We start from the raw sequence: 22,944 nt of genomic DNA, 5'->3' as shown, positions 1-22,944 counted from the left end.
TGGTACCTGGCCCAGCAGGGGCGGTTGCCCAGCTAGACCCTCTGCTTAAGTGAAGGTGAACTCTGAGCTCACTGGATTAATTGACGAGAGGGTGAAGACCCTGTTCTGAGGGCGGGAGATGAGGGCCGAGCAATCTCAGTAGAGATGAAAAGCTGGATCCAGAGCCAATGTCTGGGACCCTAAGCCCCACGCAGAATGGACAGGTACTTGGAAGGGGGCCATTTGCCCAAGCCACCCATATTTCACACCCTTGGTTGCCCTTGAGACCATGAATTGGCTGGATGGGCAGATTCTAAGCACCTGCCCAAGGCCATGGACCCCAGGAAGGGAGATCAGGAATGAGCCTGACTCCCAGTCCAGTGCTCTTCGCCCTAGGTCATTCTGTCTTTACCAAAAACAAGCCAGCATTACCGTTACCATAATGCATCATAGCTGGGAAACAGAGAGTTAGCCTAGCATCTTCTAAAGATGATGAGAGGTCTCAGGAAGTACAGGGACACAATTAGATAATATTGAATCACTCAGTGAAAAAGTGATTCCCTCCCATTCTCCTGCAAGCCTCTCTTCATGCAGTAGAAAGTGGCAGGCAGTGCCACTGTCTTGTCATCACGTCTTTCACATCCACTAATCTCCTTTAAAATGACAAGGACGGAGGCTTCAGGCTCAGAGCCTCAGGCAGGCAATAGAGTATCTAGCTTGGATTTAACATAAATTCTTCCAGTTATCTTTATATATGACAAATCAATAAGGGTTGTCCAGACATGTTCCTGGTACGGAGTTTCCTTTTAAAACTCAATCTATTTTAAGTTAAGAGATGAGTTGCTTTAAAGAAAGACATTGTAGAGATAACTGTCAAGGATAGTCTGCAAACATGGCAAAAACCATGAAAGTGCTAGAGAATGACTGATGGCTGCAAGCTCATATGAGCGCCATTTTTATCGGCCCTATACTCAGTTGGGGAAACTGAGGCTCCAAGGATGCAGAGTTGAAAAGGGGCAGGACTGGGGTTCCACAAGGTCCTGGGGACAAGGATGAAGCCAACTGGCTGTGCCAGAGGCGGAGGAGCTGTGGCCCAGCCTTCCTGGGTTGGCCCAGCCTCCTGACGCTGGTGCATGGGTGGGGTGGGGACGCAGTGAGCGAGGGCCAGAGGAGGGAATCTGAGTCCTTATTATTTCCTTTCATTCAAGCTCTTTACTTTGTAAAATGTGAATGTTTTCCAGAGAGCCCAACAAACACTACGAATAGATTTCTTTTGTGTGAAAACACAGGCTGATGGGTAACTTCCCCCTTCACAAGAACCAGCTTCCCTGTCTTACCCTATCATTGTTTATTGAAACAAAGAGACAGCCCTGCATCTGTGGAGGCCCAGAGAACAACAGCCTGCCTGCAGACCTCTGGCAAGAAATGCACTCTAAGAGCTGCTGGCACAACGGCCTTCCCAGTACCCCACAGGGGGACGCTAGACCACTTCTCAGAAGCCTGCCCCAACCCACCTGTCCATCCCATTGTCCAGGAAGAACCCACCCAGGCCCTTTCAGCAGGACCAGGCACTGGGTTTGAACTTCCCCTGGAATCCACTGATGGTCCCCAAAAGCCACATCAAAACTGGCACCTCCTGTCAGACCTTAGTAGATGGGGTGGGGCATAGCAACCATGGAGACCAGCAATTTGCTCATGGACCCAATTAAAATGAGCTGCAGCAAAACATCCTACAAGTAACCCTGCTGAAGCAGGTCACGCAGGGGCTTCCCCATTCTGGACCAGCCTCTTCTCTTCCCAAATCTCAGTTACCTAATCTGTAAAATGGGTACACTAGTATCCGTCTCAGGGAGCTGCTAGGAAGTCCCAAGAGCAAGTCTGTAAGAGGCCAGTGCAGTCCTAGGAAGGGAAGGGCTCAAAGCCTGGAGAATGTTGTCATGTTAACCAGGATAAGGGGCTCAATGTCCATGAAGGACGAAGCCTGGTCCTGATCTTTCCAACAGGCAGTGGGGCTCTTGTTCTTCAAAGGAAGACTGCGTCATGAGGCTAAATGTGCATTAGGATTTCTTTTCTTTCTTTCTTTCTTTTTTGGGACAGAGTCTTGTTGTGTCGGCAGGCGCCAGGCTGGAGTGCAGTGGCATGATCTTGGCTCACTGCAACCTCTGCCTCCTGGGTTCAAGCGATTCTCCTGCCTTAGCCTCCCGAGTAGCTGGGACTACAGGCGCGCGCCACCACGCCCAGCTAATTTTTGTATTTTTTTTAGTAGAGATGGGGTTTCACCATGTTGGCCAGGATGGTCTTGATCTCTTGACCTCGTGATCTGCCCGCCTCGGCCTCCCAAAGTGCTGGGAAGGATTTCTTTACTTTGTTTCCACACACATCCTTTCCCTTCAAAAACTGAGGCCTTCTTACAAGGACAGATAAGACCAAATGAAAATAAGTCAATTAAAAACAAGTAACAAAAATGAAGTATGAATGTCATCAAAACGAAAAACCTTTGTGCTTCAAAGGACACCATCAAGAAAGTGAAAAGACAATCCACAGAATGGGAGAAAATATTTGTAAGACATATACTTGATAAGGAACTTGTATCCTGAACATATAAAGAACTTTTCCGACTCAACAAAGACACATAACTTAATTCAAAAATGAACAAAGAATCTGAATAGACATTTCCCACAGGAGATACACAAGTGGTCGAAAAGCAAAAGAAAGGATGTTCGACATTATTAATTATTGGGGAAGCATGAACCAGAATCACACCAAGACACCACTTCACATCCACTAGGATGGATAAAATAAAAGGCAGAAAATACCAAGTATTGATGAGGTTGTGGAGAAACTGAAACCCTGCTGGTGGCAATTTAAAATAGTGCAGTGCTTTGAAGAACAGCTCAGCAGTTTTTCAAAAGTTTAAACACAGAGTTCCCATTTGACTCAGCAATTCTACTCCTATGTATATATGCAAATGAAACATATCTACACAAAAGCTTGTACCTGCACGTCCATAGCATTATTATTCCATAATAGCAAAAAAGTGGGAACAAAAAGTAGAAACAGGTTGGGCACGGTGGCTCACGCCTGTAATCCTAGCACTTTGGGAGGCTGGGCGGGTGGATAACTTGAGGCCAGGAGTTCGAAACCAGTTCGAAACCTGTCTCTACTAAAAGTACAAAAATTAGCCAGGCATGCTGGTGGGCATCTGTAATTCCAGCTACTTTGGGAGGTTGAGGCAGGAAGATCACTTGAATCTGGGAGGTAGAGGTTATAGTGAGCCAAGATCGTGCCATTGTACTCCAGCCTGGGCAACAGGAGTGAAACTTTGTCTCAAAAACAAAACAAAACAAAACAAACAGTGGAAACAACACAAGTCAACACAAGTGTCCATCAACTGATGAGACTAGCTAATAAACAAATGTGGTGTATCTTTACAATGGAATATTATTCAGCCATAAAAAGGAATGAAGTGCTGATGCATGCTACAACATGGATGAATCTTAAAAACATTATGCTGCAACAGAAGCCAGTCGCGGATGGCCACACATTATGTGATATTCCATTTATATGAAATATCTGAAATAGGCCTAGAGACAGAAAGTGGATTCGTGGCTGCTAGGGCCTGGGAGGAAAGGGAAACGGGAGTGACTGCTAACGGGCATGACAGTTTCTTCTTGGGGTGATAAAATGCCCTGGAATCAGAGAGCAGTGATGGTTATATGACTGTGAATCTTTTTAAAACCACAGAATTGTACTTTAAAAGAATTAATTCTACAGTATGAGAATTATACCAATAGAGCTCAATAAAATTGGTATTTTTGTTTTTTTTTGTGTGTGTGTGTTTTGAAATAGAGCCTTGCTCTGTCACCTAGGCTGGAGTGCAGTGGCGCAACCCTGGCTCACTGCAACCTCCCGCTCCCTGGTTCAAGCAATTCTCCTGCCTTAGCCTCGAGTAGAGCTGGCTAATTTTGGTATTTTTAGTAGAGATGGGGTTTTGCCATGTTGGCCAGGCTGGTCTCAAACCTCTGACCTCAGGTGATCCACCTGCCTCAGTCTCCCAAAGTGCTGGGATTACAGGTGTGAGCTACTGCTCCCAGTCATAAAATTGGTATTTTAAAAAGTTATCTGTAATGGTGGATGATATGTAATTCTGTTTTCACTTATTACTATTATTACAATTGGGAACACTTCCTGGGCCAGCTCAGAATGACCATCCCCTCTCCTGAACACCTGTCACCTGTATCACTTCTGGGCTGCAGACCTGGAAGGCAGAAGGTGAGCTGCTCAGCTCTCTCCAGAGCCCAGCATACACTCAGACCCAACTGCGGCCCGCTGGCCAGCTTCTGCGAGCTGACAAACCTGAGACCATCTGTAAGACACGCACCACTCATGGCTGTCTACCCAGCACCAGAGAAGAGCCTGCCATGGATGTTTGTAACTTGGGGGTTGAGGGAGGGGAATGTGGAGAGGGAGGCTTTACCGGTGTGCTCGCCTAATATTCCACAGGCTCCTCTGCCTTTCCCAGCCTCGCCACTGGCCATGGACTGCGAGCAGTGTTGCTCTGGGTCAAGCACGTAAAAGCTCCAGTGCCGCCTTCCTCCCTCTTTTCCCCTGTGGCAGTGACCATGACAACACATTCAAGATGGTGGAGCCACAGGGGCAGCCAGGATCCCTGAGTCACCCGTGGAGAAGGACCCAGAAGAGCTGATGACCTAATCAGATGATGCATGAGAAAGAAATTAACCTTAGCTGTGAGAAGCCCCTGAGATTTGGGGGTTTGTTTGTTGTGGCAGCTAGTCTAAATCATCCTGACTGACGCACTGCCTCTGTCCAGCCTCTGCAGCTGGGGGCCCTCCAGAACCTTCCATGGCCTCTCGTACTCCACAGCTGGCAGTTTCATGTCTGAACGATTTCCTCATTCAACAGCCTGATTTTGAAGGCAGAGAAGGGGGAAAGGCAGATGACAAGCACCGCTGCCTGGGCATTTGAGATGCCCCAGCTGCCATGCTCAGTACTTGCTCCTTTGATTTATGATCCTCATGACAGCCCACACCTTTGACATATGAGGAAACTGAGGCACTGAGCAGTTAACAACTTTTCCAAGCCCAAGCAGCCCAAAGAAGTTGCATCTGGCTTTGAGCCCACGTCTACCTGACTCTAAAGCTCGGCTCCCTCTCAGCACCCTGCTGCCCTTCTGTGAGCTCTCCAACGGCTCTCAACCCCTTCCAAGCCCGCCCTTGGTTGGTGCCCTGTAACAACACCCCCAAAGCAAAGCTGGCTGTGTGTGGGCGACTGAGGCAGGATTCGGGGCAGTGTCTATGGAGTGAGCTTTGCCTCTTGGGACAAAAACTTCCGACAAGGATTTGAAGGGCGTCCTCCCGCAGGGAGGGAGAACAGAGCTCCAGGCAGAGGCATCTGCTGCAGGCAGGGGCTTTCTATCCTGGCTTCTGGCAAATACAAGATGGCAGACACCTGAGGATGTGAGCTTGCCAAGCACGGCTCCCCAGAGACATTAGGGAGGAGAGCTGAGGGGCATGGAGGGCAGCTGCCAGGGCTCCCAGGGCTCCCTTCAGCGTTTCATTCCAACCAACTTGCATTGATCGAGAGCCATGTGTCCAGCTGGGGCAGGAGACACAGAGAACAGACGCTGCTGTCTGCATCCAAAGTGAATCCCCCGCCTCTGCAGAGAGTGGGTAGACCTTCCCATGTTCCTCATTCTGTGCTCTGTTTATCTCGGGGACACCTCCACCCACCCGGAGACTCAAGACAAAAGCCCAAGGCCGCACCAGACGCGGTGACTCATGCTTGTAATCCCAGCACTTTGGGAGGCCAAGGCAGGTGGATCACCTGAGGTCAAGAGATCGAGACCAGCCTGACCAACAGGATGAAACCCCATCTCTACTAATAATATAAAAATTAGCCGGGTGTGGTGGTGGTGCATGCCTGTAATCCCAGCTACTCGGTAGGCTAAGGCAGGAGAATCGCTTGAACCCCAGGAGGCGGAGGTTGCAGTGAGCCAAGATGGCGCCACTGGCTCACTCCAGTCTGGGTGACAGAGTGAGACTCCCTCTTAAAAACAAACCAAAAAAACCCAAGGCCATCCTCCTCCTGATGTTTCGCAAGGCCCTTGTTCCTCCCCATCCCCACGCCTGCTGGCCCAGGTAGGGGGCCTGGGGCAGCACCCCAGATGGCCTCTTGCCTCCAGTCCTTCCTTGTCCCCCTTCTTACTCCTTCATGTGGTCAGGCAGATTGTCCTAAAATACAAGTGGAACTCAAAGCCCTGGCAGCTCCACGCTGCCACCACCATGGCTTTCCAGGGCCTACAGCCCAGATGGGGCCCCTCCCCATGCCTGCCCCCACAGCACTGCCCACCCCATGCTCTTTCCTACCTCTGTGCTGAGGTTTCTCAACCTCAGCTCTATTGACATTTTGCCCCCAGGTAACTCTGTGGTAGGAAGCACCATGTGCACTGCAGGATGGTCAATGGCATCCATTGCCTCTACCCATCAGATGCAAGGAGCACTGCCCTCCCCACAACTCTGCCAATTACAAGTATCTCTAGATATCCCCGAATGCCCACTGTACTGCAGCCATGAAGGCTGCTGCTCCTTCTCCTTCTTTTGTGTCCAGCTTCCTCCTCCACATCCTTTAAGATCTGATTCAGCAGCCTCACCTCCTGGAAGCCTCCCCTGGCTCACCTGGGCTAGGCTGGGGCAGCTTCTCCGGACCCCTCCCCTTTCCCTGAGCACAGCTCTGCCACTGCTCCCGTCACATGGGGTTTGGTTCATCTGCTCATGTGTTGCCCCCACTCTGAAGGTGGGCTCTTCAGAATCCCTATTATGGGGCACAGACTCACAACAATGGAACAGCGTGCTCAGACACCACCCAGATAAGGGCCATGGACTCTGACGAGAGGCGGAAGAGGCTCTGTTCAGCTGGGGGCGCTGGGGCTAAGCAGGGATACTAAGCGAGAAAGACAGAGTAGGGGACAGTGCCTTCCAGATAAAGGGCCTTCCGGGGCACAGCCTGAACAAAGGCAACAAGGTATGGACATCCAGGTGGGATGATGTGGCCAGAGCCCAGTGTGGGGCTGTGGGAGAGGTCACAGGAAAGGCTGCTGGGGCAGAAGGAGGTGTGGGTGTGAGGCTCTTCGATGTGTTCTATAGCCCAAGGTGTGCTCAGCAGAATGGGAAATAGAAAAAATATATATGGTCAAATAACTTTGGGAAATGCTTTGGTAACAGTTAACACGTTTCTTCCTTGCAGGACTTCTCAGAGTCTTGGAATGAATCTTCACCCAGGGAGATATGGCATTACAGTGCTGCCCACGTGTAGTTGACCACAGAGGGCCTTTTTTTTTTTTTTCACAGAGCCTCTCCACTGCCCACTGTCCTATGGTCTACCCTTTAGAAAGCACTGCTTGGAGCTGAGACACACCAGCTACATATTGAGCAGGGGTCCCAAGGCAAGGACAATCTGGGCTTGGGGACAGTGGCTTTGGGGTTGGTCAAAGGCCTCAGTGCTGGGGCCTCAGTTACTAGCTCAGCTCCTCAGTCAGCACCTTGCTTTGCTGCATGTGGGGCACTGAGGCTCATGAGAAGTAAATCAGGCTCTGGAGCAAGCCGTGATGGGAGGACTGGGAAAGCACTGCAAAGTTTATTGTAGGAAAACAGTTGACCCAAGGCATGGATTGACTACCTCCCCGGGAGGCCTCCCTGGCCGTAACATATGGTGTAGCTTACAGTTTTTAAACTGAGGAGAACTTAAGGAAAAAAATGCTGGCATCTGAGCTGATGGGGAGTCTGGGCCCCATCCCTCCAGGAGACAGAGTCAAAGCTGAGCAGAGGTAGGGAGGTCTGGAGGTTCCAGGTCAGGGGCTGTCAGCAGGGGCTTCTGGACAAGGTTGGCCACGGGGTGACCCGGTGGCAGCCCCAGTGCCTGCCTGTACCCTGCTCTTGGCTAAGCCACAAAAGCCTATCCAGCCAGCAAGGTCGGGCAAAGGGAGCACTCTGCCCTCACTGCAGATCAGAGCCAGGCTGCAGACAGTGGGAGGACAGTGAAGGGGGCGAGGAAGCTACACCCGGCGGAAACACCCAGGGCTCTGGAATCACCCCGATTTGGGTTCAAATTCTAGCTCTGCCACTCACTAGCTCTGTGACTTGGGATGTGACAGTTCCCTCGCCTGTCCTTCCTCATCAGTGAGATGGAGCCAATAGACTCTGCATCCCACAGTGATAGCAAGGACCATAGTCAGTGGTGCTTGACACAAGGGGTCCTCAATACATGCTAGTTGCCATTGTTTTAGGGGAACACATGTGAGTGGGCAGCCCTACAGGGGCACAGATGAAGCGTTGGACTGGGCCAAGCTGAGCCACCGTGGGAAGATGCCTCTGCAGAGGGCAGCTGAAGACCCCATCAACTGAGTGGCCTCTCACCCTATTCAGCTCTGCGGGCCTCAGTGGCCTGCACAGGGCAACCTCTTACGGATACGGGGACCATCACAGACAATGTCTTGGAGGCATGTGCCACACCACAGGAGCCCAGCCCCAGGGAGCTGTCATCATCATGCCCTCTAGGGCGCTTGCACCCCTCTGAGCTCAGGGCACATGTCTATGCCCAGAGTGTCCACACTGCTTTGAGTGGTTGCCAGGAGATCAAAAATGCATCTAGCCAGAGCCTCATCAATACACCATCGGTTGCGACTGGGTGAACAGGGACCCTGCTGAGAATGTCCCCTCGACTTTGTCCACCTGAGAACCTCAAAGACACCAACAGGCCCATATCTGGAGCATGGCAAGGCAGTGCTGCCCAAGGTGGGGGCAGCTGTGCCTGCCCAGGGCCAGGCATTGTCCAGAGCAAACTAGCCCCATTCTATGCCTGGGAGTGTTTTATAAACATTAATTCTGTCATTTCTGAAAAGTGCAAAAGGACTGGGGGTGTTTGTAGTTCATAGAAAGAGAAATGCAGGGATTATGATGGACACAGAAGCAGAGAAACAGCAAGGGGAGGCAGTGAGGTGATGGCGACGCCATGTGCGCATTAGGGATGCCACCCAGCAGGCTGTCCAGAGTGGGGTGTGACAAAGGGCATTGCTTCTGGGCGTGAGGCTGGGCTCACCCTGCAAGGGCGATGGCCACTGCCAACTGCAGATGCTGGAGAAGAATGAGGGTTCGATTTGGTGCAAGAGGTGGAGGGGGTGGGAGGACTGATGGCCAGGACCTTATCCCACAGGCTGTGGTGACGTCAGTCCACTGGTAGCCTGGCATGGCCACCAGGAGGTATACCCTTCCAGGGAGCTGGTGCCTACAGGATCCTGAGCAGGGCGAAGCCACCAGTGGCCCCAAGGGGATGGGACACATGCAAAGCTACTCCCACACAGGTCTCATCTCAGGCTCTCAACACCTCCAGGAGGTGAGTCTGGCAGGGAGGCCAGTTTTAAGAAAGGGAAACAGAGGCTCAGGGAGGGAATATGACTTGACCAAGTGGGCAGAACCACTGACACTAGAACACTAAATGGGTTGAGAACACACTTCTGTGAAGCTGAGTCAAGAGGCTTGGAGAACCGAGGCTGCTGAACCCCAAGGATGGTGGTACCTCAATGCTTCAACCATCCAGTGGATGCCCCTGAGGTGGGGCTGGGGTGGCCCCTGACCCTTCAGAATACTCTGGAATGTTTCAGAATTCTCTTCACTCTTTGATGCAGCTGGGTACCCCCTTTCCCTCCCAATCAACCCCCAACCCTTCCCCTCCGTGCTGACCTCTCAGAACCGCCCTGCTCAGTCCTTCCTTCTGGGCACTTCTTCTCCTGACCTTGGCCAGGCCTCCATCTACCCTACCACAAATGGCTGGGCATGGGTAAAAGGCAGTATGGTGACCCTTGAATGGGCTGGGCCCCAAGAAACAGGCATCCTGCCCCTACTCCAGGCCTGGCCTAGACCCTCCCCATCTTGACCCTGCCAGGCTTGGGCACTCTCTGGGGGAGAAGGAGAATTATGGATCACAGGAGGTCAACAACAGCCACCAGCCCAGCACTTAACAGCTTCCCACATCGCTTGGCACAGACCTGGGGGCTCCTATTTTTGGATAAGGCCCTCTGTGCCCCCTGCTGTGGGATTTCGAAGGCCCCTTACCTTTGGGGTGAGGTACTTGGTCATAATTTCCTTCCCTTTCTCTCCCAGTTTTTCATCTGGAGTAACTTCATATTCTGCCTAAAACAGAAGGAGAAAGAACAACAGATTTGCTCATGAGCTTCTTATAGTTACAGAACCTCACAGCCCCTGGAGGAAGCCCCCTAGAGGCCACCTGACCAATCCCCTTCTCTTGCAGGGCAGGAAACCAACCAGGAGAGAAGACCTGGCCACGGAGCCCCGATGTTCAGTCCAAACTACTCTGTCCTCTCTCACGGCTGCTGGGTCTCAAGACGGCGGTGCTCCAAGCAGACTGCACATGTGAATCAGGAGCCCTGATCCTAGCAAACCCTGACGCTAGGCCCCACGCTAGACCAATGAAACCAGGCTTTCCTGTGGGCTGTGAGGGCTGGCACCTGGGCAGCTGGGGTTGAAGACCACTGACTTAGATGAACCAAAGGAAACTACTGGAAAATAACAGCCCACCAGACTGGAAGGCCACCGAGAAGCTGCCTTGGGTCACTCAGACCTTGTAAGCTGTGTGATCGTAGACAATTTGATTAACCTTTCTGTAAAATGCAGAGGGGACCAGCATCTAGGTATGGAACAACTATACAGACAGAAGTGATCGAACTCTTGGGCTAGGGCCTAGCCTATCCTAAAAAATAATAACCAGTTGCCATAATTACTGCCATTGTGATTATGACACCTTGCAAGGATAAACAATGATGCAGATGCCTGATTTTTTCCAGCTTTTCCATTTACAAAGTGAACATAAACAGATTTTTTTTTTAGGATGTTCTTATCTGAACCTCGAAAGAGCCAGGGCAGTGACGCAGGACAACAAGGGCTGCCGTTCCACCGCCGGTCTGTAGGTGGAGATCCTGAGGGCCCACAGCGGGAAGGAACTCGCGCAGGGTCGTGTAGCGGGAGGCGGCAGGCCTGGGACTCGAACCTTCAAGTGCAGGGCTTCTCCTCAACCATACCATAGAATTTAGGACTCTGATAACTAGCCAAGCCAGGGGGCCCAAGCTCTAAAGAAGGGAGGTCTCCAAAAGACAGATTTTTAATTTTCCTGAATCCCAGAGGGGCTCCTTTCTTCACATCTGACGCACCTGCCACGTGGAGAAAGGGCCTCGAGTCAACAAAACGCCTGAGTAAGCATTCCTTTCTCATTTGGACAAAGGAGCTAACTGCGAATTGCTTATAACCACTTCAAAATCCACCACCCAAGGATGTGTCAGCCTCTGTCCAAAAGTAGAGCTATTTCAAAGAGACAGCGAAAATGACACCAGCAGAGACGGGCCCAGACCGTCCCCAGGCATCCCACTATGCAGTCAGGTGCCCGCCTGGCCCTCCCAGAAACCTCACACCTCAGTGTCTAGGGCCCAATTCCTCTCCAGGCCAGCCAAAGGGAGCACACAGACAGCACTCGCAGTGACCACAGAGGCAGCCAGGATCATTTCCACCCACAGTGAGCGCGTTTCCTTGTCTTGCCCTCTCTCTTCTAGAGGAGAGCCAAGACCCAACAATTTTCTCCAATGGAGAAACATGAACACTACAATCAGTTAGGTCACAGGGATGTAAGGCGGTGGTTCTGTAAGGAATCCCACCCCTCATTTAATAGGGCTGGACACAGAGGCTCAGAGAAGTCAGGGACTTGCCCAAGGTCACAGCTGCTGGACTGGCGTGCTGGCCTCTGGATTCCCACTGGGCCGCCTGGTCAGAGCCTCTCTCCCCAGAGGCCAATTCCTCTTCCACATCAAGATGAGCCTTGAGGGACTGGGGATTTCTTGATGATTTGACTTGATGGATGAATTTCTGAGATGCTTGAAGGTGACTCTTTCTTCTAAATGTTTTCCTGTTATTTTCTCCCTCTGTGCTCCCTGACGATCCCCTAAACCTGAGTGTGCATGTGTACACACACACACATGCACACACACAGACATACAGATATACACATCCACATACCCACACATGCACCCACACAGATACCCACACACCCACACACAGACACATACATACCCATACACAGACACCCACACAAGACAGACAAAAACACACATCCATACACAGATACCCACACACAGACACCCCCACACAAACACCCAACACAGACACACCCACGGATACCCACCCACACAAACATACCCACAGACTTACCCCCCAACACACAGACACACACACCCCATATGGAGTGCTGATTCCAGGCTCACCCTACATGGCAGGGTATTATTAGTATAGCTACATGGCAGGTATTATTATTCCCAATTTGCAGATGAAGAAACTAAGGCTCTGAGAAGTTCCAGTACAGTACAGCTAGCAAGTGACAGGGCCGCAGTGGCGTCTCGAAAGGGGCTGGGCCCTCTAGAGGCAGCTGCCTTTTGTTTTCCAGAATGAGAAGCACCTAGAGGTCCTGCTGCCCCTGGAAAGCCCGCCACTGGTCTAGCACCATGGGAATGTAGCTAAACTGCTATGCAGGACCCAGGCCTTGGGCAAATGGCCGGCCATCATTTGGGGCACCAAACAGACACAGCAGTCTATCCCATCCAGAATACGAGATTCACACTGTCCCAAAATACATCTGTGAAGGTGGCTCTATTTAACCAAACGGAGACCTGGGGCTCACTAATCAGCCTCAATAACCAGCTAAAAATATTCTTGCTCTGGGTACTAAAACCCGCATTAAAAAAAAAAAATAACATCCCTTTCAGGTCAGCTGCTTCCACAGAGGCCCCACTGGATAGGTGCGCAGGTCCACAGGGCAGTGGCAGGAGCATTCGGGGACAGGCCTCCCCCGCCGAGATCAAAAGGCCTTTCTCCGAAGAGTCCATGCCAGGCCACCACTTGAAGAGCATTTGTGTTGGGAGGCAGAACACAGATGGAAGGCCTCCAGCTGGGCTTTCTGCACTGATTAAGACACCTAGTGACAGGCCATGTCTCCACAGTGACCCCGTGAAGGGTCACCTACATGAGGGGTCTTGAGAGGCCACCTACAGAGGGAAGGCACCATGGTGGCTCCCCTGGATGGGCTGAGCTCAAGGCAGATCACACTCCACAAGGCTGGGGCCACTCTGGAAACCACGGCTCTGAGAACACCCTTGCCCAGGTGGTGGGAGAAAGCTACAACCAGCTTAACCCAGCAAACATAAGCAGCAAGTAAGAGTTTGTGCCAACAAACCAGAATTTTACAATTAGATGTAGCTCGGGAAATAGCAGCCAATGACTTCAATGAAAAGAAGAAGAAACCATATGCAAAGAATGCACTTGTGACCTCCATCTGCAAGAGAGTCCCTTCCCGAAACAGAGGGGACTCACACAGGCGCCTCTGCTGTTCCAATCATTTAAAGCTCTCTCCCTGCCCAGAGCTCAGTTCTAACAGCCAGGGTGCCAGGGAGCACCCACGACAATCCACACGGGGAATAGTTCTCTTTTCAGATATGTGCCAGGTGCCAAGGGGGAAGACACCACTGAATAAGCTGCTCTCTACATTGTGATTTATGCCCAACACACGTGGGGCCTCTGCGGGGAGATGCTGCTCTAACAGTTAATGTAGACTATGACATTGAGCTTAAGGAACAAAGAACTACTTCTACAGGTCTGCCTGCCAAAAAGTAGAAACATCTATGTGCATCTTAGTTTATGACCCGCATACTTCGTTCTCTTGGCCTGCCCTAATTACATCATCAATCTCAGAATATGCCAGGGAAAATATCTCCTGGCTAGGAAGACACATATCCTCCAGATGATTTTTAGAACTTGCCACGTTTTCAAAGAAGCCGGCCCTGGTTTAGAGAGGGCAGTCTGGGCTGAATTCCTCTTGGCCTTGGACTAACTTTAGATGTTACCTCCTTCTCCCAGGAGACCTTCTCCGGCCCTGACAGGAAGATGAAGTCAGAGATGCCATGAGGTCTTGCCACCTCCAGCTTCTGTAATTATCGATGTGGTCAGCTTTTCCAGAGTCCTTGAGGCAGGGACAAGTGACACGCCTAGTCAGCACACTGCTCACCACGCACCCCGCTGGAGAAATACCTGGATCCACCCCCTAGGCCCCAGCTTCCCGTCTGTGCTGACTGCATGGGCCGCCCCTCCAGAGCCCCTCTAGCCCTTTCCCACCTGGCTGTGGGGGTGGAGTGGTAGGTGGGGTGGTTTTCTGCTGGCTCCGTCCCTGTCTGGGCACCACAGGCTCCTGGACCCTCTTTTCCAGACCCGACTCCTGTGGGCGGCCTTCTCCCAAGGTCCTGCATCAGTCCCTTTCCTCAGCCCTGCAGGTTAGGAGGCGGTGGAGGCTCAGAGGTGCTGCATCAGCAGCTACTGATTGCCGTTCTCGGCTCATGCTTTATAAACAGGTCTTCATTAAAGTCCTCCATTCACGTATTGGGCAGACCATCCGTTTCCTGCTAGGACCTGGCTGATGTCTGGCACTGTGCTTCAGATGGGTGGGCACTGACCTTGCTTCCTTTCTGCTTGCTCCCTGGTGAGAGTGGAGAGCAGTGCATGAAGGGGGTGTCCCCCAGAGGCCTCAGGGTCAGACGGAACCGGTCAACCTCAGAGCTTGTGCCCGCCTGGGCAGACAAAGTGTTCACTACTCTCTGGTTCCCATCTGAGTGTCCCTCTCCGGCCTCGGTCAGGATTCACTGGCCCATCTTAGGGCAACAGATGGGATGGAACCAGAGAAGGGAGGGAAGAATGGACTCCCTTCCACATCGGGTAGAATGAGAGTGGTGGGAGTGACCCCGATTTCCTGAGGTACCACAGCCACCCCCTTACGAATCATGGCCTGGCCAGAGGCAGATACTGAATAGAAGGCAGGAGGGAAGTGGGGCTACAGCTCTGCCTGTGGTAGGGGGACAGGTTGGCCTCTCTCGGAGGGTGGGGAAGGCTCACCTCTCTCCGGGGAAGTGGAGAAGCCCACTCCCCACCATCAGGGGAAGTGATAAGCTCCCTGGTGGCAAACAGTGATATGGTTTGCTGTGTCCCCACACAAATCTCACCTTGAATTGTAGATCTCACAATTCTCACGTGTTGTGGGAAGGACCCAGTGGGAAGTGACTGAATCACAAGGGCGGGTCTTTCCTGCCCTGTTCTCATGATAGTGAGTAAGTCTCACAAGATCTGATTTTTTTTTTGTTTTTTTATTAAGATAGAGTCTTGCTCTGTTGCCCAGGCTAGAGTGCAGTAGCACCATCTCAGTTCACTGCAACTTCTGCCTGCCGGGTTCAAGCGATTCTCCTACCTCACCCTCCTGAATAGCTGGGACTATAGGCACGTACCACCATGCCCAGCTAATCTTTGTATTTTTAGTAGAGATGGGGTTTCGCCATATTGGCCAGGCTGGTCTCGAACTCCTGACTTTGTGATCCACCTGTCTCGGCCTTTCAAAGTGCTGGGATTACAGGTGCCCGGCCCCATCTGAGGGTTTTATAAAGGGTAGTTCCGCTGTACATGTTCTTGTCTCTTGTCTGCCACCATGTGAGATGTGCCTTTCGCCTTCCACCATGACTGTGAGTCCATTAAACCTCTTTCTTTTGTAAACTTCCCAGTCTTGGGTATGTCTTTATCAGCAGCCTGAAAATGGATTAATACAGAGGGGCTTTGCCACCCCGCTTCCTGTCTGCCCCATGACTCTTCTCCTAAGAGCTCGGCCCTGAGTAGCTCCCCCACTCTCACCCCCACCACAGTTGCCTTTCCTTCTTCCCTCTCAGAATTGTTTCTCTGTCTCTGCATCCAGCCAAGGATCCAAAGGCTACCAGGCAAGATCTTTAACTTTCCCCATTACTCTTTTTGTTCTAAGTGAAAAGAATCCCAGTCTAACCTAGTTCAGCAAAACTGTAAGCTCCTGGCTCCTGAAATATGAGGATGAGCTGAACAACCAAACGGTAAGGAGAACAGAAAAGCAGCTGGGCACGGAGACCAGACACCAGGGACACAGCACTTCTGGAACCCCCATCATCTGTGTGTGTGTGTGTGTGTGTGTGTGTGTGTGTGTGCGTGTGTGAGAGAGAGAGAGAGAGAGAGAGAGAGACAGAGAGACAGAGAGCGTTGCTCATGATCTCTTGGTGCTAACTGGCTCGCTCCAGCATAGGAAACATGGCAGTCCACAGTTCCTAGGGTTTTTATGTTAAGCTTTCTCTAGCAGGGTCCCCTTGAGGCCATCAATTCCACAGAAAGGACTCGTTGGCCCGCCTTGGCTCACAGACTCCCTCCTGCTCCAGTCAACTGCAGTTTGGGGGTGACATTATTCAGAACATGGTAGCTTCTAGGACAATCATGTTATTTGGAAATATGGGTGGGGAACCCAGGAGACTGGATGATCCCACAGATGTGCACTACATAAACCCATTTTAGAAGTGGCACTTTTTCAAGACAGCCCTGCTCCCGGGATCTGGCTTCCTAGCTATTCTGACAGTCTCTGTGGATCTGAAAAACTATTAGCACCCTCCACTCTCCCCATTTCGAGGAATCACAGCAGTGAGAGAAAGACAAAGACAAATATTCTTTGGATTCTCGTAAATGAGAGAAGCAGAATACTTAGCCCCCAGTGAGGCAGAGTGGATCATTTCACAATAAAATTTCAGATGATCAGGCACATGTAAAGCCAGGTGATAGCCCACTAATTTTACGTCATCTCCTACAGTCAAGGCTACTTAGCAGTTAAGAATGCCTCATTTCCTATATGAGATTTCATTTGTTGTAACCTCATACTTGTAGTCGCCTGCCTTCAAGGTGGCCTCCTGACATCCATGCTCTTGGAAAGTCTCTTTCCATATGAAACACGGCTAACCAGTGCCACCAGTATAATATTAGGGAAACTGTGGATGCTCTAAGGAGAGGCCATAGAGGGCACTGCAGCTCCTACCACCCTGTCTTGGATCGCTTGCTCCAGAGAAAGCCAGCCATGCTGTGAGGGCAATCAAGCAATCCCATGAAGAGGCTCCCCTCTCCCAACAGACAGCACCAACCTGCGAGGCATGCGAGTAACTGTGGATGTGGATCCTCCAGCATGGTCAAGCCTTCAGCCCAGCCAACATCTTGATATCTCACCTCATGAGAGACCGTAAGCCAACAGCACCTTGCTAAGCCATGCCCAAATCTTGACCCACAAAACCATCAGATAATAAAGGTTGACTGTTGTTTCAAGCCATTATGTTTTGAGGTAATAACTAATGTCGTATGGGTCTCAGTGGCTCATGCTTGTAATCCCAGCACTTTGGGAGGCCAAGGCAGGCAGATCACTTGAAGTCAGAAGTTCAAGATGAGCCTGGCCAGCATGGTGAAACACCATCTCTACCAAAAAATATAAAAGTTACCTGCGCATGGTGGTGCACACCTGTAATCCCAGCTAGGGTGGCTGAGGCACGAGAATTGCTTAAACCCTGGAGGTGGAGGTTGCAGTTGGTTGAGATCGCACCACTGTACTCCAGCCTGGGTGACAGAGTGAGACTCCATCTCAAAAAAGAACAAAAACAAAAATCCCAAAGCTAATACTGAACAGATATTTTAACTTGTAGCTGGAGTTGCTTAATTCACTTCAAATTTTTCTTGGGCTGGGTACAGTGGCTCATACCTATAATCCAGCACTCTGGGAGGACAAGGTGGAAGGATCACTTGAGGCCAGAAGTTCAAGACTATCCTGGGCAATACAGTGAGATCCCATCTCTAAAAAATTTTAACAGCCAGGGGTGGTGGCCTGTGCCTGTAGTCCCAGCTACTCAGGAGGCTGAGGTGGGTTGATTCACTTGGGCCCAGGAGTTTGAGGCTGTGGTAAGCTATGATCATACCACTGCACTCTAGCCTGGACAATAAAGTGAATCTCCATCTCTTAGAAAAAAATTCTTCTTTTTTTTTTTTTTTTAGTCTTTCATTTAACCAAAAAGCAAGCTGCAGGAGGGCAGGAACTTAGTTCTCCTGTTCACTGTATTCTCCCAACTGCTAGAACAGGGCCTGGCACACAGAGCCACCCCATAAATATGCATTGGGTGGATCTGGTTCTGTATCTGCCAAACCTCCCCTAATCCCAAAGAGAAGAGACCTGAAGACGTTAAGTCTCACCCAGGTGTGGAGAGAAGATGGTTTCAAATGAGCCAGCATAGAGTCAAGGCTCCCAGGGAACAAGTTAGAGAGAAGTCCAGCAGTCTCAAAGATGCCTGAGACCCTCTTGGCCTGTGGGTCTGACACTAGCCTGGACCCTCTTCAATCCCCTGACCAGCTGGGCAAACCTTTACCCTCTAGAGACCAGACCTAGTCGTGGCTTAGGTCATTGACTGCATTTCTCACTGAGAAGGCAACTGGCAGTGGCAGGAGAAGGGTCTTTCTCAGGTTCCTGGAAGACCCTTGACAATCAACACCAAAGGCTGAACTCCCCCAGCAGTCTAGTAAATGACGCACAAGCAGTTCTGCTGCCCAGATCACCCAGGCCCTCTTTAAAAACAGCTGCAGTCCTTCCACTTGACTTGAGAAATGCAGACATTAAGACTGTACAGGAGGTCGGGCGTGGTGGCTCGTGCCTGTAACCCCAGCACTCTGGGAGGCCGAGGTAGGCGGATCACTTGAGCTCATGCGTTCAAGACCAGCCCGGCCAACATAGTGAAACCCCATCTCTACTAAAAATATAAAAATTAGCAGGTGCCCACCTGTAATCCCAGCTACTCAGGAGGCTGAGGCAGGAGAATCACTTGAACCTAGAAGGCAGAGGTTGTAGTGCACTGAGATTGTGCCACTTCACTCCAGCCTGGACAACAGAACAAGACTGTCTCAAATTTAAAAAAACAAACAAACAGACAAAAAACTGTGCAGGAGAGGAGCCTTTCCCAGGGACTACATCAGAGTCCAACGAGGACGGGTTATTTTTAAAAGCTCTGCTTGGTAGAAATTCAACAGAGAGATGGGAATGGCATGGATGGCGCCGGCCGAGTCAGGCAGCACCTGGGCGCTACGGCAACGCCAGGGACAGACACCGCCACCTCCTCCCCTCTCCGGGTTCTGGTCAGGATGGAAAAAAAATGGATTTTAGACAAGAAGTTATGCCAGCCCTGGAAAACTCAATAAAGTCTCCGTGCGTAAAAGAGGTGTTCTGGAGGCTGGTCATTTGACGTCAAGATGGGCGATGAAAAAGTCTTGCTAATTCCCAGGGATGCAGATGAAAACGCAGAGGGGACGGGGTCGGCCTCTCCTGAGTGGCGGCTTCATTAGGGCAGATGTGAAGAGCATTTGACACGCTGACGAAGGGAGCCAGACTCACATTTCCTTTCCAAAAAAACAGCTCTTGGTACAGGCCCAGAGGTGGGGAACGATGGCATGACCAGAATGAAAATGGGCATCCATTGGATATTTTCCCCCTTTTCAAACTGACTATAAGTGTCTAACAAAACACATGGCTGGAAAATTCCACTAGTTCCTAGGCTTAGCCTCACCCTGCTCTGCCTCATCAACTCTCTAGATGGCTCCCAAAGCTGCCGCCAAAATGGGGAGCAGCCCTTGGTCTGGGTGTCTTTTGTTCACTGATTCTCCATCATCCACATGTATTTATTTCCTCAGTGAGCTCCTCCAGCCCAGGGCTCTAAAACCAGCTATATATATGTTGACAACTTCCAGGCTGGGCACAGAGGCTCATGCCTGTAATCCCAGCACTTTGAGAGGCCAACAAAGGCAGATTGCTTGAGCCCAGGGGTTCAAGACCAGCCAGGGCAAGATGGCAAAACCCTGTCTCTAAGAAAAATACAAAAATCAGCCGTGCATGGTGGTGTGTACCTGTAGTCCCAAATACTTGGGAGGCTGAGGTGGGAAGATCACCTGAGCCCAGGAGGTGGTGGTTGCAGTGACCTGAGATCACACCACTGCACTCTAGCCTAGGCAACAGAATAAGACACTGTCTCAAAAACAAAAATTAAAAAAAAGTTGAAAACTCCCAAGTTTCCCTTTCCACCCCGAGACCTTTCTCATGACACCTGACCTGAATACCCACATCCCCTGGAGCGTCTCCACTCAGGCATCTGGTGGACATCCCAAGCTGCGTGTGCCTAAATTGGAGCTCTTGATCCTGCCACAAGGTGACCCTGCTGCAGCCTTATCCTTACTCCATCTTTCCATTTGCTCAGGTCAAAACTTGAAGTCTTCCTTAACTCTTCTCTCATCCCCAATCCATCAGAGAATATACTGTTAACTCCGCCTTCCACACAAGTCTCAAATCCAACCACTTCTCACCACTTCCAGGGGCTACCACACTGGCTTGAGCCACCAGCTGCTCTCACCCGGATTGCTACAACAGCCTCCTAGCAGATGTCCCTGCTCCCACCTCTGCCTCTCAAAGCCTGATCCCAACATGGGAGCCAGAGAAATCCTTTAAAAACCTAAGTCACAGATGGGTATGGTGGTACACTCTTGTATTCGCAGCTACTTGGGAGGCCAAGGCAGGAGGATCACTTGATCCCAGGAGGTTGAGTCTGCAGTGAGCTATGAATCTGCCCTTGCACTCCAGCCTAGATGACAGAGCAAGACCCTGTCTCATACATGAAATAAAATAAAATAAATAAAAACCCAAGTCAGACCATGCCACTGCTCTGTTAAACACCCTCCAGTAGCTTCCTGATTTCACTCAAAGTAAAGTTCTCTGATGGCACAAAGCCTTACCTGATCAACTCCTCTCCCACCCCTCTGCCCTCCTGCCTCCTCTCCAGCTGTGGACATTCTTGCCCGCAGGCCTTTGTCCTGGCTGTTCCCTGCCTACAGTGCCCTTTCACCACGTATTCACTTGGCTAACTCCCCCAGCTCCTCCTGGTCCTCAATCAAATGTCGCCTTTCCAAAGACTCCTATGCTGACTGCCCTACTTCATGATACAACCAGTCTCCCCATCACTCCCCGCCTCCTTTAACCTGCTCCAGTTCTTCTTTTTCCACCCCATTTCTCACCTTCCAACCTTCCATGTCATTGGCTTATTATGCTCATGACCTCAGGGGCAGCATAATGTGGAGGAAGGAGCCTGGGCTGGGAACCAGGAGACCTGGGTTCTGGGCCTACCTCGACCCCTCACACACTCTGTGACTCCAGGCATGTCACCAACCTCCACTAGGCCCAATCTGAGCATCACCCAGCTGCTAGGTGCAGAACTGTGAGCTGAGGATTCACAGACCATGGGCCACATCTGTGCCACCAAGAGGCTTTGGCTGGTGGAGGAACAGGCACATAAACTTCTCAACGGTCACCTTCACTGAGCCTCAGTGCTATTCCAGACATGGCTCTGAGTAGTAAGAACTCATGTAGTCTCTACCTAACACCTCTCCCATCATGAGACATGGCTATATCCCCACCTACAGATGAAGACATGAGGCACATGAGGGGTTAAACACCCGCCCATGGTCTCACCAAGAGCTGGTGGCAGAGCCACATTGTCCTGGCATCCTGTCTCTGGAGCCTGCACTCTCCAGCAGTGACCCTCTCCCAGCACAGGGCAGCACTGTGGCTCAGGCGCATGTGAGAAGCAAGCACCCACAGCAGAAGAGCCTAGCAGGAAAGAGAGAAAGAGGGAGATCGGGAGGGCCTCTGAGAATATGGGACAGAAGGACAAGCAGGTATCTGCCAGGCAAATGGGATCATGGGGAGGATTTCAGGCAGGGAGGCCTGAAGGAGCTACAGCCAAGAGACTTGAACTCTCCCGGCAAGTCAGAAACGCCAGAAGTAGGTGGTCGGGCCAGAACACAGCGCTCAAGAAAGACTCCGGAAGGCCGAGGGTGAAAAGGTGGGCAGGAGCTGATGCTGGAAGATCTAGTTAAGTCAGCCTCAGAACCTGGACTCTATTCTAGATGTCATTATTTCCCAATCCTGGATACATATTAAACCCCTGGGAGATTTGAAAATCCCCAATAGGTTCTAGAATCAGTGGCCAGCCTGGTGGTATAAACCCTTGTGCCAAACGGTGGCCTACAACTACTATGTCCCTGTAAGAGTAACCACAGCACCTCTGAAAAACAGTGTATCGGGTACAAGATGAGCCCAGAACCCTGCATCATACCAGACAGCAAGGAGACGACCGATAACTGCTGGAGTCCAGCCAGGGACTCAGAAGCCAACCTGGAGAGGCCCCCACTAGCCAGTGATGAGACCATGAGCACCAATCAGGATAATGACTATGGTGCACCAATACACACGCAACATGTTTAAAACCACAAATTAAAAACTCTAATTAGTTACTGCTACTGGAGGACGGTAGAGAACCAGTTTGATATTTTAGAAACATTAATGCAAGAAAAGAATCAACCATTTCCTATATAAACTTTACCACTGTGTCACCAAATGGTCATCAAAAGGAAGTGTCTCCACTGGCAAATGAAGAAGGAATGGCAGAATTAGACTGCTGCCCTGTTGCAAGCCCTTGTTAAGGTACAGATTTAGGTACAGCCTAGCAATAGCTGCTACTGTTTCAAAAAGAAAGACAACCAGATGGTACATGCCCCCTGATGGAAGAACATGAAACCAGGGAGGAAGTCAAATCCCACTCCACCCCACAGAAAGGGAAACTGATTTTGGACAAGTTTCTAGCAATGTATAAGAAATATAGAGGAGCCTGTGAAACGACATTTGGGGATGAAAATACAAAATTCAGACTGTGGGAAACTCTTCAGTAGGAACAACAAACGTATTACAAGTGGGGGGTGGTTATGGGGGAGCCTAGAGTCAAGAAAACATCACCCAATCGCAATGTGTGGACCTTATCCAGACCAAGTCAAACAAATACACATAAAATGTATGAGAAAACTGGAAATCTGAATACTAACATTTGATGATAGCAAAGAATTTTTTAAGCTGTGACAATACCATTTTTTAAAGAGCTCTTATTCATAGATA

At 50.7% G+C, this 22,944-nt stretch overlaps 1 protein-coding gene across 2 annotated transcripts in view; it reads right to left on the bottom strand.

Moving 5' to 3' along the window:
- GRK5 (G protein-coupled receptor kinase 5) overlaps positions 1 to 22,944 on the bottom strand; it is a 253,448-nt gene that overhangs the window by 56,438 nt on the left and 174,066 nt on the right. For both annotated transcript variants that reach the window (XM_074382960.1, XM_003922149.4), the window contains exon 4: positions 10,107 to 10,184. In XM_074382960.1, the coding sequence (XP_074239061.1) occupies positions 10,107 to 10,184 (78 nt within the window). The remainder of the gene's footprint in view (positions 1 to 10,106; positions 10,185 to 22,944) is intronic.

This window comes from Saimiri boliviensis, chromosome 12, assembly GCF_048565385.1.
Source record: "Saimiri boliviensis isolate mSaiBol1 chromosome 12, mSaiBol1.pri, whole genome shotgun sequence".
Taxonomy (NCBI): domain Eukaryota; kingdom Metazoa; phylum Chordata; class Mammalia; order Primates; family Cebidae; genus Saimiri; species Saimiri boliviensis.
Note: the sequence above shows the minus strand (reverse complement) of the source record. Positions and strands in the feature narration are given on the sequence as shown.